This window comes from Meleagris gallopavo, chromosome 3 (assembly GCF_905368555.1).
Source record: "Meleagris gallopavo chromosome 3, MGAL_WU_HG_1.1, whole genome shotgun sequence".
Taxonomy (NCBI): Eukaryota; Metazoa; Chordata; class Aves; order Galliformes; family Phasianidae; genus Meleagris; species Meleagris gallopavo.
This window is the reverse complement of record NC_139406.1, coordinates 93,321,046-93,334,674: the sequence shown is the minus strand read 5'-3', so window position 1 is coordinate 93,334,674 and position 13,629 is coordinate 93,321,046. Positions and strand designations below refer to the sequence as shown.

General features: G+C 46.4%; 1 protein-coding gene across 2 annotated transcripts; it reads right to left on the bottom strand.

Annotated features, from left to right (window-relative positions):
* Positions 1-487: 487 nt before the first annotated feature.
* LOC100541966 (ubiquitin carboxyl-terminal hydrolase CYLD-like) lies at positions 488-13,562 on the bottom strand. 2 transcript variants are annotated; one of them, XM_003205328.5, is made up of 15 exons: positions 13,465-13,562; positions 11,212-11,671; positions 10,088-10,369; positions 9,794-9,869; positions 8,962-9,182; positions 8,615-8,768; positions 6,857-6,995; positions 6,124-6,234; positions 5,136-5,227; positions 4,475-4,541; positions 3,511-3,643; positions 3,178-3,286; positions 2,861-2,979; positions 2,385-2,604; positions 488-1,764 (listed from the first exon to the last, which is right to left on the bottom strand). In XM_003205328.5, the coding sequence occupies exons 2-15, from the start codon at positions 11,665-11,667 to the stop codon at positions 1,580-1,582; spliced, it is 2,364 nt and encodes a 787-aa protein (XP_003205376.3). In that variant the 5' UTR covers positions 11,668-11,671; positions 13,465-13,562; the 3' UTR covers positions 488-1,579. The 2 variants fall into 2 exon arrangements, with proteins under 2 accessions (XP_003205376.3, XP_085077902.1); XM_085221776.1 differs by lacking the exons at positions 4,475-4,541; positions 5,136-5,227.
* Between the last annotated feature and the right edge of the window lie 67 nt (positions 13,563-13,629).

The window sequence follows — 13,629 nt, the reverse complement described above, 5'->3', positions numbered from 1 at the left end:
TCCATTGGACTCTTTCCAGTCTGTCCCTGTCTCTTCTTAAACCATGGGGCCCAGAACTGGCTCATGGTTGACCTCCTGAGGTTCAGTCGCTTAACAAAGGCAAACTCCAGACCCAAAAGACTGGAGCAGCAAATCTGACTATTGAAAACTCTGAGCAACTCAACACCGAGACCTCAGTGCAACGTCTGGGAGCTGAATTAGACAGCAGTGTTCTCAACACAATGTATATTATTAATGGACTCGTTACACTCCATTCATCCCTTGAAGCCTCCATCCATCCTTTGAAGTGACCACATACAGATGTAAGGGATATAGCAGAAAACTGATACAAGCTGTCAAGATGTGTTCCATTGAGCATCACAACCCTTCTTTAAGCAAAAAAAAGAGAACCTGATCCCCACTAAACCACTATGTGGCCCAAGCCAAAAGGGTCATGGGATAAAATTACTGCACCCTGTGTTAAAAGGAAAATAGGGCAGGAAGCAGGTTGTGGCTGTTGACTCTTGGATTTATTCCTCTTGGGCTCTTGTGCCATCCAGAACCTGAGTAAAACGACTCACAGCACAGAATCTGAAAACACCTTCCTGCTGCCATGACAGCATGTGCTTAATGGCAGACAACCCACAATTTGCAAATGCACGTTATTTGACTTAAAGAATACCTGTTCCCACACATAAACCCTTTCTGCTGTCATTGCAAAAAAAAAAAAAAAAAAAAAAAAGGGTGCTTATTCTTCCATTTTTGCCCTTGAAATTCTGTTCCTGTTATTTGGTGCAGATCTCAGAAGTGGATGGGACAGCAAGTGCTAGAAATAAAGTTACAACACCTCACATCCTGCAGATTTCACAGGATGACAACACATTGGAGTCTCATGCCCACCTTCTGCTCCTCTGCCCTGTAATTTTCCCAAATTTGTTCCTACAAAAATAACATTTTTTTAAAAGTGTATTTGCAGCTCAAGATATCTAATTAACCTCAGTTTGATGGTGGGTGAAAGTGCCGTAGATATTAGTTCTGGATAAGGGAAGTGAAGACAATTCAGAGTCTCGGCTTTAGGTGTGGGATCAGATCCCAGACCCCGAGAAAAACTACTTTCCTGAGACATCTCAACTACACAGTGCTTTTCTCACTCTTCAAGTCCATATGGGAAAGTGCTACATGGGGCAGAGATGTGATCTTCCAGTGCCCTTTGCAAACATGAAGGGTTCACGTTTCCATTAAGAGATGCTGGTCCTCGGTGTTGGAAGAAGGAAAGGATGTTGGACAGGACTCTGAGGTAGAGCAGAGTTGCAGAGTACCATATAGGAGGAAGGCAGGTTAAGGGAAAGTTGGAAATAATGAATTTGAATGTAAAGAATTCAGTGTACAGCTCTGCAGGCAGTACAAACTATTGCTGCATGAAACCTGGCACTGGATTTACAAAACCAGAGGGGCTCACACAGCTCAATACAGATACTGTAAGAGGTAAAAAGAGGCAGAGGTGTGTGTTCAGTGCACTAGATTTAGATGCTTTCAGAACTAATGAGTCCAAGCTCGTATTTCTGATACTGTGCTGATACAGTACCAACACAAGGCAGCGTCACTTGTACAGTGCCATCTTCTTGCTCTGGTACATGTACATGTAGGCATCACAGAAGAGGCGTTTGGCCACTCCGTCCATGTCTCGGGGCTGCTCCAGGGCCAGCATGGCCAGTGGCAAGTCCAGGTATTTGGCAACTTCAGGGCACAATGTTACAGTGGGGATGTTGAAGCCATTCTCACCACCTAATCCAGAAGGAAGGAGACAAGTTCAAAGTATGTCCCAAGGCATGAGTACCTACAGTGCCTTAGCTGAAAGATCTGGAGGTCAACACCACCACTGGGCAGGACAGATCTGTCCTATTGTCCTTGCAGCCCACATAAGAAGTCCCTGGTCTGAACAGAGCCAGAGGACAAGACCATTAGGAGCAACTCATATCTCCGTGGGCTGGGCCTACACTTCTCTGGAATTGGGTTCTGCTAGAAGTAGAATCCTAATGCATGCAGGTGACTTCAGAAGAAATGAAGCTGTTACTTCCCCAACAACACTCACTCATCCCAAAAGCTTCATGCTCCCTTCAAGCATAGCACAGAATCTTCCAAAATCATTCACCTGGATGCAGACTGAGCAAGGCCCACATGATGTGTGTTACAGACACCCACCATATAAACTCCTGGCTCCTATCAAAGCACCAAGCCTGTCACTTGCGATTCATAGTTAGAAGAGACCTCCAAGATCATCAAGTCCAACCCTGACCCATTCCCATCATGCCCATTCAAAGAATTATTAAGGTTGGAAAAAACCTCCAAGATCATCAAGTCCAACCCCAACCCACCACCACACACCCATTTAACCATGACCTCACCATGCCTGTCAGCCATGCTGTCAAAGAACATCCAGTGCTCATTTTCGGGGCCATATTTCACGAAGGAGACGTAATGGCTGGTCTCGATGCATAGCACTGCAAAGAGCTCCATCTTCTCACGGGGAACCTCCTGGCTGCCCCGGGAACTCCGGCGACGAAATTCTTCTGGGACGTGCAGCCTGGTTGGTTTGTGTGTTTTGCGTCGGTAGTGGGAGTGAACCTAAGGAAAGGCAATGGGGTGACACTGCTGAGCAGGCAGAACTGAAGCTGGCCTGCTGGGAAGGGGAGCGTGCAGAAGTCAGACCTTCAGTTTATTCTGCACTCAACTGCCTCACGTGCAGTTGGATCCTCCCCAAGGAACAGCAGTGCATTGCAGGCTGACAGCAAGAAGCTTAGAGGGTCCAGCAGTTGGTCTGTGCAGGTTTGGGTGTTCATTCTGCTGGCAGATCTCATGAGCACCCAAAGGAACTTAATACCTGTTTGGAGCAGGTGCTGCAGAACTGCTTCAGACCCGTAGGTGAGAATATTTTGTCTTTGAAACACTTTGAACACTCCCAGGTGGCAACGTCACTGCACACACAGCACTCTCTGGGACCTGCAGAGGCAAAAGTGGTGATGTCTCCTCTTGGTCTCACCTGGAATCTCATTTATCCTGTCAAAACTAAGCATTCAAGGTAGAGGAATCCCACCATGATCCCACCTTAGCTCCCTCCCACAACTCAAAGTGTTATCTCTTTGACACCTGGTTGTTCCCAGTCTCAGCTGTCAGTTTCACCATCACCCAACAACTTACTGTCCAGCAGCAGATCGGTGATATCCAGCTCTAAGGAAGGGATGATCTTGCTGAACATTTTATATTCCTTCCCAAATCGTGGCATTTGAATAATGAAGCAAGATGGGATCTGGGAAAACAAAGACAAACAAGCCACCATTCCAGCAAATTCCAGAGACTTTTCTCTCCATATTGCTACTGTGAATCACATCCCTTCTCAAGTCACACTCAGATTTCCCAAAATATCTCTTAGGTTGAGGCCAAGTATCCTCCTGCTTTGCTTTGTAAGATGCACCAGACCCACTGTAGATTTGCTGGAAGACTACAATGTAGATGCAAGGAAGCTGGGCTCACCTCTACTAGCTTCAGATCTGAAGACAGGAAGGAGTGTTCCACCAACTGCTGCACATCAGGAACCACTAGGTCCTCCTGTTTGTCCATAAATATTTGGTAGCAGTAGCAGTCCTGCTCCTTCTGGGCTCCTGACCTGCAAGGAGTGGTCATGGGGAATGCTTACCTCGTGCCATTGTGAATCTCCTTATCCAACATAGCACGGCGTCCCGCTCCCAATGAGCATAACTCAGTTTCCCCTCTTCCATATTAAAGATATTTCAATTTTTTTTTTTTTTTAAACGAACCACAATCAGAAAACTTATTTTTTAGATCTATTTAGAAAGGATTTCCTCCAGATGACCCTCTGCAGGGGGGCAGCAATACAGAGTCTCCATTGTGCTCCACCTCTCTTGAGCACTCCACAGCCTCGGGGTTGACTGACGTCTCCACAAAAGAGCACAGAAACCCAACAATTCCCTTCTATGCTCCCAAACAGCATCGTTATTTTTGGCTTCCTTCAGCCTCTCATCCTCTTTGTAGAGTCCTGAAAAAACTGGGACTGCATCCACAGAGTCCCTTTTTGAGAACTGTAGGATCTGAGCCAGATTGACAGCCTGGACACATCCCAAAAGCATCCAAAAGCACTGAGGATGAACTTTGTATTTCTCAAAGCTCTCCCTAAGGATGACATGACATTTTTCATCTTTTTTCCAAAGGAAAAGCCTCCAGGCAGAGCTTAGAACTTGTTTTGGATGGAACCACTTGGGACAAATTGACAACAAATGATCAGAGGTAAATAACCAATGAGACAAATAAATTGCGCTCAATTAGAATTGTAGAATCATTAAGGTTGGAAAAGACCACCTAGATCACCTAGTTCAACCATCCACCTGCCACCACTATTGCCCACTACACCATGTCCCTAAGTACTACATCTCTGTGTAGTATTGGAAATGAAAAAAACTGTGTGGGAATGGGAACTTACTGCAGTCTCAAGAGTGGCTCTATTCCCAGGACCTGATGCATTATGAGGTTCAGGAACTCCTCCGGATCTGGAAGGGTAGAGAGAAGCAGAAGTCACACCACAGGAGGAACTTGCCATACTGTCAAGTAGATATGAGCCAAATGCCTGACACTGGGCAATCTGTTGTACAATACCATTGTTGCACATGGAGAGAAATGTGATGATTGCAATCAGAGAGGTTGACTTAAATTACAAGCATTTTCTGCCTTATTTTAACCAAACTACAGCCTTTGGGGAACCCCAACTAATTTATCAGGGCTCAAAGAGAAGTTGACCATGGCAAAATGGACTCTGGCAGGTTCACCAGGGACAGATATTTCAGGGCTAATTCAAAGATTAAAGGTCAAGGGAATGCCTCTTCACAAAGTTCATCTTCTCCCCTCCTGGCAGCAGCTCGACGGTGGCAGAGATCCAGCAATTCCTCTCTCTCCATCAGACTTCAGGACAAATGTCAGTTAAAAAGCACATTGATATTTTCAGCTTTTAAGAACTCTTGCATGCACATTTTTACATAAATGAGCAGCACAGCAGGCAAATCAATGTACATGCATGGGAGAAGCACACAATTAAGCTGTCAGTACACATAGGAGCAGCCTAGAGAAGTCTCCAGAGAGCACATTACCTTTCTCTGCACTGGTAAAGCTTGAGCATTGGCCCTTCTCAGTTAGCTGCTCCCTCAGGTGCATCACACTCCTAGCCATTACAAAGCCATTCCTGGAAACAAGAAACAGCTACAGATGATCTCTGCAGTGTATTTGGTGAATTACTGCAACAGGCTGCCCATGGAGGTGGTGGAGTTACTGTCCCTGGAGGTGTTTGAGAACTATGGAGATGTGGCACTTGGGGACGTGGTTTAGTGGGCATATTGGGGATGGGCTGATGGTTTGACATGATGGTCTTAGAGGTCTTCTCCAACCTTACTGATTCAATGGTTCTATGATACAAACTACAGTACTACACACTATCCCAGGGTTGTATTTCTGCAGGCAGTGCCAGGGCACTGACCCCAAAGAGGATGCTAATGTCTTATTCTTAGGCAGAAGCAGCTCTCCATGCCTCTCTCACACCTAGCAAGAGAGGATGAGAAAAAAATGGTATATTTAATACAAAATCCAGATAATTTAGCTGCCATGCTATGGTCTACCCATATCCAGCCTTAAAGAAAATGGCTGATTAAGGACATGGTTTAATGGGTGATGGGTTGATAGTTGGACTTAATGATATTGGAGGTCTTTTCCAACTGTAATGATTCTATGAGTGGAAATGGTGGGGATGAGTTGATGGTTGAACTTGATGATCTGAATAGTTTTTTCCAACCTTAGTGATTCGATGAGTGGTCAAGGTGGTGATGGGTTGGCAGTTGGGCTGGATGATCTTAAAGGTATCTTCCAACCTCAGTGATCAATGATTTTGAGCAAGGAAACCTCACACATGCCGTGGGAGCCTTACAGTCAGGGGAAGAAAACAACTGGAAGAGGGGCAAGAGAGAAAGACTTGGATGGCAGGAGACACCCTACAAGTAACCCTTTCCCAGGCACCTTCTGGAATTGGAGGGCAAAAGTTATCAAAACAGATGGACAACTTCCAGCATTCCCACATACTGCACTCACTTTCGGAGCGGGTTCACGATCTCATCCCGCAGAATGTTCTGGACATTCCTATCACACAATGGGAAGGGTGTGAAGAGCATGGAGTCCAGCACGGATGTACAGGAGAAGAGGCTGTGAAGAGAGAGCACCGTCTAAGTCTGAGGGGTTTGCAGAAGTGGTTGGAAGCAAATTGTGCTTAGTGGCAATCAGTGGCTTTCATTTTCAACAATCCATGCACGCAATGACAGAAGTGTGAGTGATAGTGCATCTCCACAGTGAGATAAACCACATCTGGCTTAAGGGATGCTTGGAGTAAGCAGGGAAACAGTTAAGAGAGAATGAAATCTCGTACTTCGCAGTCAAAACTGCTCATGGGGGCACCACTGAGTCCTTTCCTCTCCAAACAGTGCTGCACAGTGAAGCTGGGATCTCCTGGGTGCTTTCTTTGCAATGTTTCCAGCCACTGTCTCCAGTGGCAGTCAGCGTGGTCCAGTCCAGAGAACTATGATATCTCACCACCCTGCACGATAGACACACAGAGTGGTACTCACAGGGGTACTTGAGTGTCTGAGAACCTCATGGATTACAGGAAAGAGACCAAAAGGCTGCAAACATTGAGGTTGCACCTCCACACAGTTACATTCTGCTCTACGCCAGGTCAATTTCCAGCCACCTTGGAAGCCTGCACTGCAGGGCACTGCCCAGTTAAGAAGTAATCATTTAACAATATGGCACTGCACAAGCAGGCACTTACCTAAAGAGTGCTGCATCCATGTAGCAGGAATTGCAGTGGCCCTGGATCCCCTTCATCCGTCCTCGTAGGATGTGCACCGCTTCTTCATTCCTTAGAGGAGGAAAACTGAGCGGAACGTGGGGAACATCTTCCTTCTCTCCTGCAAGAGAAGCAACAGAAGCAGTTCTCTTTAGCTTCCCACTTCATCTGAGTGCGCTCTGTCCTTCCCCAATGCCTCAGAGCTCTGCTCTACTCCTGCTGGGACTGAACCATGCTGGTATGGAGGTTTGTCCCTTTACTAATTCAGCTACTGGAAATGGAGACAAAACTCAATCTTCCTCACCAGAGGAATTGCTATTGCTGTGCCCTAGCAATCCTCAGTTACCCTTACAGGACCCTTCCAAAAAGGTATACTCTATGATTCAGTGATTCTGCTGCCTCCACCATCACTATGCCAAGTATAACAAAGACAAAAAGAGCCACAAAGAAGCTGGTGTTGGGTTCCAGGCAAGCTTGGGATCTCCCTGTGGAATTTCCCCACGTCACTGTGGGATGTGGTTTAGTGGGCACGGTGATGATGGGTTGATAGTTGGACTTGATGGTCTTAGTGGTCTTCTCCATTCCTAATGACCTGATGATCTTAGTGGTCTTCAGTCTGAACGACTCTATGAATCTATGAAAGACATAGAGTATAAATCCATGAACGCCCAGCCTCAGAAAGCAGACTTGAGTATAAATCCATGAACGCCCAGCCTCAGAAAGCATGTAGAAGCTCAGATGCATTACAGCTTGGATTCATCTGTCTGCCCTTGCCATGAATGAGAAGGATTTATGTCCTCAGCCCTACATCCTCTTACTAACTCCATCTTCCAAAGTAGCTTTCTCAATATGGTCTTTTTTCGGTTTCTCCAGCATTCTTCCCTTGTAATCCAATCCCACTTTTTCAGCAGGCCCTTAAGACACTTCATTGTCCCTACTCTCAATTTTTGGGCAGTCTCTATGAGAACTTTCTTTTTTCTTTTACAGTGATCTTATTTATGTTTTCTAAATGGCTAACTTATTGTCTTCTCTGCTCTCGGAGATAGTTCTTTCTATTAAAATGAAAATAATGACCTATTCTTCCCTTTGCTGTCCTGTGAATGTCTTGCCACATCAAGCTTTACATTAAAATGGATTTCATACTCTTCCTTTCCAAGCTCCCCCTAATTTCTCCAGGTACAACACCTTGACTACCTGACATCCTGGCCATAGTTACTGACTGCAACTCTCCAGAGCCATAATATCCATAAGATATGGTAGTGTATTTACTTGTCACATTCAGTTCTCAGTAATCAAAGAATATCCCAAGTTGGAAGAGACCCATAAGGACCATCAAATGTAATACAAGACCTTTTCTTCTGCCTTGAAAGCCACAGGCAGGAAAGCCCCAAGCTGCTTGCAGCATTCACAATGCCATGCAAGAACTGTTGCTCTAGGCTTTGCTGTTGCCTCTTAACATTTTCTGTTGGCTTCTCCAACGCACCCATGCCACAAATGCCTCATTTTCAGAGCCACTAGCAGCACCTTGCCTTAGATTCAACACCCACACTACTCTAATCTACATTATCCTTGTGTTCAATTACTTACTGTCTCTCACACTTGCAGGATATTCCCTACAAAGACCATCTCACTATCCTGAAAATGGACATCTCTTGGAACACTCGAAGAGAACGATGAGCATGAAACCACCAATTAAAGACACTGCACACGAGGGGTCTCCCCTCAACCCAGAGAGCTTACTATATCCTACGAGGCTCAGGTCGCAGTTGCGCGAGCACTGGAAGCGAACGTCGGGCTGGCAGGACTGCAGCTTCACAAAGATGCCACGCTTGGGAGCACAGTGGAAATAGTATTTACCCAGCCATTCGCCAGCAGTGACTCCTTTATCTTCATCCTAAGGATAAAAAGCATTGAGGAATGACAAGGGAGCAGGTTTCCTATGAATCAAGTGCAATCCATCACAAGGCTATTTAATATCTTAAAAAGCTATGTGCAAATTCGGTGCTGTTTTGATGTTTTTATTTACTCTGGTTATGTTTTAAACCTGTTGACTCCGCTTGCAGGATTCACAATTATTCTGTTCTTACCAGTTCAACTCCTGCCATTTTGTGCTTGGTGTGGGGCAAGTACCCCAACCAGCGGATGATTCCCGACACTTGGTTCCCTTTGTCCAAGGTGATCTGGACCATGGAGTTCACCTCCAGGGACGGGTTCACACCTTCACACTCATCTCCGCTCTCACCTATCTGTTGTTTCATTTGTTTTGAGTGTTCCACTCCCATGTCAGACTCAAACGGTGGAAATAAATCTAATGGGTAGGAGAGACAGAAAGTCACCTAATGACAGACACCTCTACATGTCACCATCATCTTCCTAATGCCAGGTCTGTTCTGAAATTATAGATCATATATACAGGGGGTTGTCTTCAGGTTATTTTTATGCCTTTAGTGAGATGAATCAACTCAACAAAGAGTCTAATGACAGCTGTCCCCAGTCTGGCCATGGGATATCTGATCAGCATCTCTTTACGGCAACAGAGAGCCCACCTACTTGTTGCCTTGTCCAATGACTCACACCATTGCTGCTGGCATCTGGGCCCTCTTGAGTTAATCAGGCATCAGGATGAGGCTATGCTCCACCCTCTACAGCTAAATTAAAGACTCTTTAGTCAGTAGTGCTCTCCATCCTAGGAAATATTTCTGTGCTGTGATCAGACGTTTCTTCCTGTTAAATGGGAGAACGCAGCTCTATTTGCCTAATGCAAAGCATGCCATTCAGAACTTGAGACATTTCCATGGACCTTTTCAGCTCTCTGATTTAATCAGCTGGAATTAGGCTGAAGCTTTTGTTAGACCTGAAGAAATAAATGCTAAATCCACAAGAACGTGCTCAGGACAGATACATCTGGTAATAACCTACTTTGGGAATGTAAGTCTTCCTTCACAACAGAGTCCATAGGAATCTCTCTGAAAATGTCAGTTGTTCCTTCTTCTTCCTGAAAGGAAAGAAGAATACACCAGCTAAATGGTCAATTAGTCACAAGGCATTCCTGGAATAGGAACCAATTTTCCCAAACAGGCCCAAAGAGTCTGCACGCAACATTATATCTCTTTTGGATGATGCTTTCACTCCTCTTTAAAGCCTTAGTATTATATAGATAAACAATCAAATGAAAAAGAAACCAACAGGAAAAGACAGTGAGGCTGGTCTTACCGGGCAAACTTTAACGAACCATTGGGTTCCCTCCCTGTAAACTGCCATTGCTATTCCTTTTCTGCGGACATCATCCACATAGAAGCTCACGGCATCTCCCACTTTCACAGGAACCACTTCTTCTGCATCCACCTTTGGCTTCTGCTTCCCATGGTCATTATCCAGCGTGGAAATGAATTGGATTCTGGTGAAGGGCAGGAAGATCCCGCAATTCGGCTTACACTTGAAATACTCAATGCCAAGATAGGATCCATCGCTGCGCCCTCTGTTTTCACCCTCATCCTGAGAACACGGCAGAAAGTTATGTCACATTGACAAGCACAAAGGGAAAACAAGCAACTTGCTTTGCTGTCAGTTGTTCAAGAAATGCAGCATGGAGGAATATGGCTAGTGGGCATGGTGGGGAATGGGTCAACAGTTGGACTTGATGATCTTAGTGGTCTTTTCCAACCTTAACGATTCTATTAGTGGTGGTGATGGTCTGATGGTTGTTGGGCTTGATCTTATGGTCTTTTCTAACCTCAATGATTCTGAGTGGGCATGGTGGGCATGGGTTGATGGTCAAACTTTGTGATCTTAGAGGATTTTTCCAACCAACCACTAAATCAGGCTGCCCAGAGCCACATCCAGCCTGGCCTTCAATGCCTCCAGGGATGGGGCATCCACAACCTCCTCGGGCAACTGTGTCACCACCCTCTGTGTGAAAAACTTCCTCCTAATATCTAACATAAACCTCTTCTGTCTCAGTTTAAAACCATTCCCCCTTGTCCCATCACTATTCACCCTCATAAACAGCCATTCCCCCTCCTGTTTATATGCTCCCCTCTACTGGAAGTACCCTGCCCTCTGATCATCTTAGTGGCCCTCCTCTGGAACCGCTCCAAGGCAAAGATGCCTACAAGCACGGGCTGCTCTGAACCAACAGCCTGCTCCCCTACATCATACCTGGTAACAGCCAACTGGCATCCAGAGTGACCCTGTGTTCAATGCCAACCTTCAAGGCTCCTGGTGCAGACATTGTGCTTGGAGCCAGGAGGAGCTGGGCAGGGCATGAACCAGACCACACAACCATTGTGGTCCTTTTCAACCCAGGCCATTCTATGATTCTATGATTATCCAGTTACCTGCAACTCCACTCCAAAGAAGAATGGGGTCAACGCATTCAAAGTGCTTTTCTGAATGCTCCCAATGTAGCGGATGATGCCGGGGAAATGTTGCCGGTCGACCTCCACCATCACTCTCTGGCCTGGCACGGCTTGCAGAGCTGCCTCAAGGTTCAGCCTGTCCAGGAAGCAGTTCAAGCGCTCATTGTGGCTGCTAATGCTCAGGAGGAAGGCGGCCATTTCCTCACGCACAGGCTGCAGGATTTCCACACTGATGGTGACGGTGGAGCTGTCATCCAGCATGATGGCTCTCAAGAAACGAGTTGGGGGCACGTCGGCAAAGTTGCGCAGGTAGCTCCTCTCAGTGCAGTAGCACATGTTCCCAGCTTGGAAGTACTTGCTGCCATAGGCACAGTCTTCTGTCAGGATGTAATAGCAGTTCCCGTCCCCTACTGAAGGCAGGAGGCTCATCGTCATTCCCCTGGGTGGTGAGAAATGAGAGAGGGGTGACAAACACAAGTTATCTCAGAACATTTCAGAGGTTTTTGAAGGTCTTGACCACAGCTTTGTACGCAAGCCCCATCTAGTTGGGTTTTGAGTATCTCCACAAATGGAGATTCCAGAGCCTGCCTTCTGCTTTTTTCCCACGTTAGATTTCTTGCAGCCTAACCAAAATAGGAAGTCTGGCTCTGTTCTCCTGTGATATACTCCCAGCAAGAGCAGCACCTTGCACGTCCTGTTCTGTACAATACTGCACAACCGGTTCTGTCTCATTAAGCTTTGCCTCCTGCTTCCTTTTGCAGCTTACTTGCATGAGCAGGGTGAAGGCTAAAGTAATTGTAAAATTCTCCAAAGGAGTGTTCTAGGCTGTAAACAGAGTTCTTCAATGTTAAAGCAGATAAATATTCAAAACACACTGCAACTACCTCATTACAACGTTAAAGCACTAAGATGTCCACTTTAAAAATACACATATTTCTAAAAAAAATGAAATATCTGGAAATAAAAAAAGTACAATTCTGCATGTTTATAAAAATTCAAACTCAATGGTTTTCACACAATTTACGCCCCTCCCTTCCCTCATTGGTACCATTCAGAGACAGGACACAGATTTTTTGTTACAACACAAAAAAGAAGTGAGCACACAGACTTCTACGTCCTGCAAGTGGACAGGTCAACCCGACTGCAGATTGCCAATAAATAAGAAATGCTCTTCTTTCCAGGAATTGGTGGCATCAGGAAGACGATACTAGTGTATTTTTTTTATCTCTACATACATCCATGTGTGTAGAAGATGTACATTATTCACACAGAATCACAGAATACCCCAAGTGACCCACAATGATCCAACTCCTGACTTCATGTTGTTTCAACTTCATGTTGTTTTGTGTACCAAAATCCCCTACTATATCTTCTTTTATCTCAGATTTTCTCCCTTTTTTTTTTCTTCTGCAAAGACAATAAAGTTCACCGTGCACTCAGTGCTGTCAGGTGAGGAAAACTGGATGAAAGCACTTCCCGAACCTCTTTAAAGCACACCATATTTGCAATACACTCCCAGGATAACCAGAAATAAAGGTGCATTCAGATCATTTGGTCTGAAACTCAGTTCCCTATGTTCATGAAGAAAGCGCTAGGCTATTCAAACTGTGTGGATTTTAAAGCGCTAAACTGAGGTCTCCACTTCACTCCATGCCCCACCAGCATAGGAAGCAGTAGGAAAGGAGGGGGTGTAGGGTCTCAGCGAGCAACCCCAGAACCTCCATGGGGAAAAGCCATCCTGGAGGTGGGCAGGGGGTGATTTTGCTGAGGACGGGGGCTCCGGGGGCTCCACTGACCAAGGATTTGGTCAATGGGGTCCCACTTGGGGTCTGCCCCATAGCAGTTGGGTATTAAGTGCTGCGATGGAAAGAGGGGATGGAGACACCGTGAGGGCCATCCTCAGGGAATGCAGGGCCGGTGGGAGGAGAGGTGGGGGAGGGTGAAGGTCCTGTGGTAACGATGGGGGAACAATGTGGAAAGATGGCAATAAAGGAAGATAATTGGGTGTTGGGGCCAATGGGGATGAGGGAGACAATGGGGAACAGTGGGAGGGGGGCAACGGGGATGAGGGGATAAGTGAGAGAGAGGGGCGGGGGTTCCAAGTGGGAGGAAGCGGAATGGGATAAATAGCACTGGGGGATACTTGGGAGTGCCGAGAGGCCCCACTGCGGCGGAGTCCCCTCTGAACGCCTCCCCCCAGGCCCGGCGTCCCCTCTTTCTCCCCGTTCTCACCACTGCCGCCGTTCTCTTCCGCATCGGTACCACCGAGCGGAGAAGGAAGTGGGCAGAACGGCACTTCCGGTCCTCTCCCCTCCCCAGCCCCCGCTCCGGACCTCCAGCCAATAGAAAGCGGCGGTGGGGACACAGGAGTCCAATGAGGTGGAAGGGGCGCTGTTA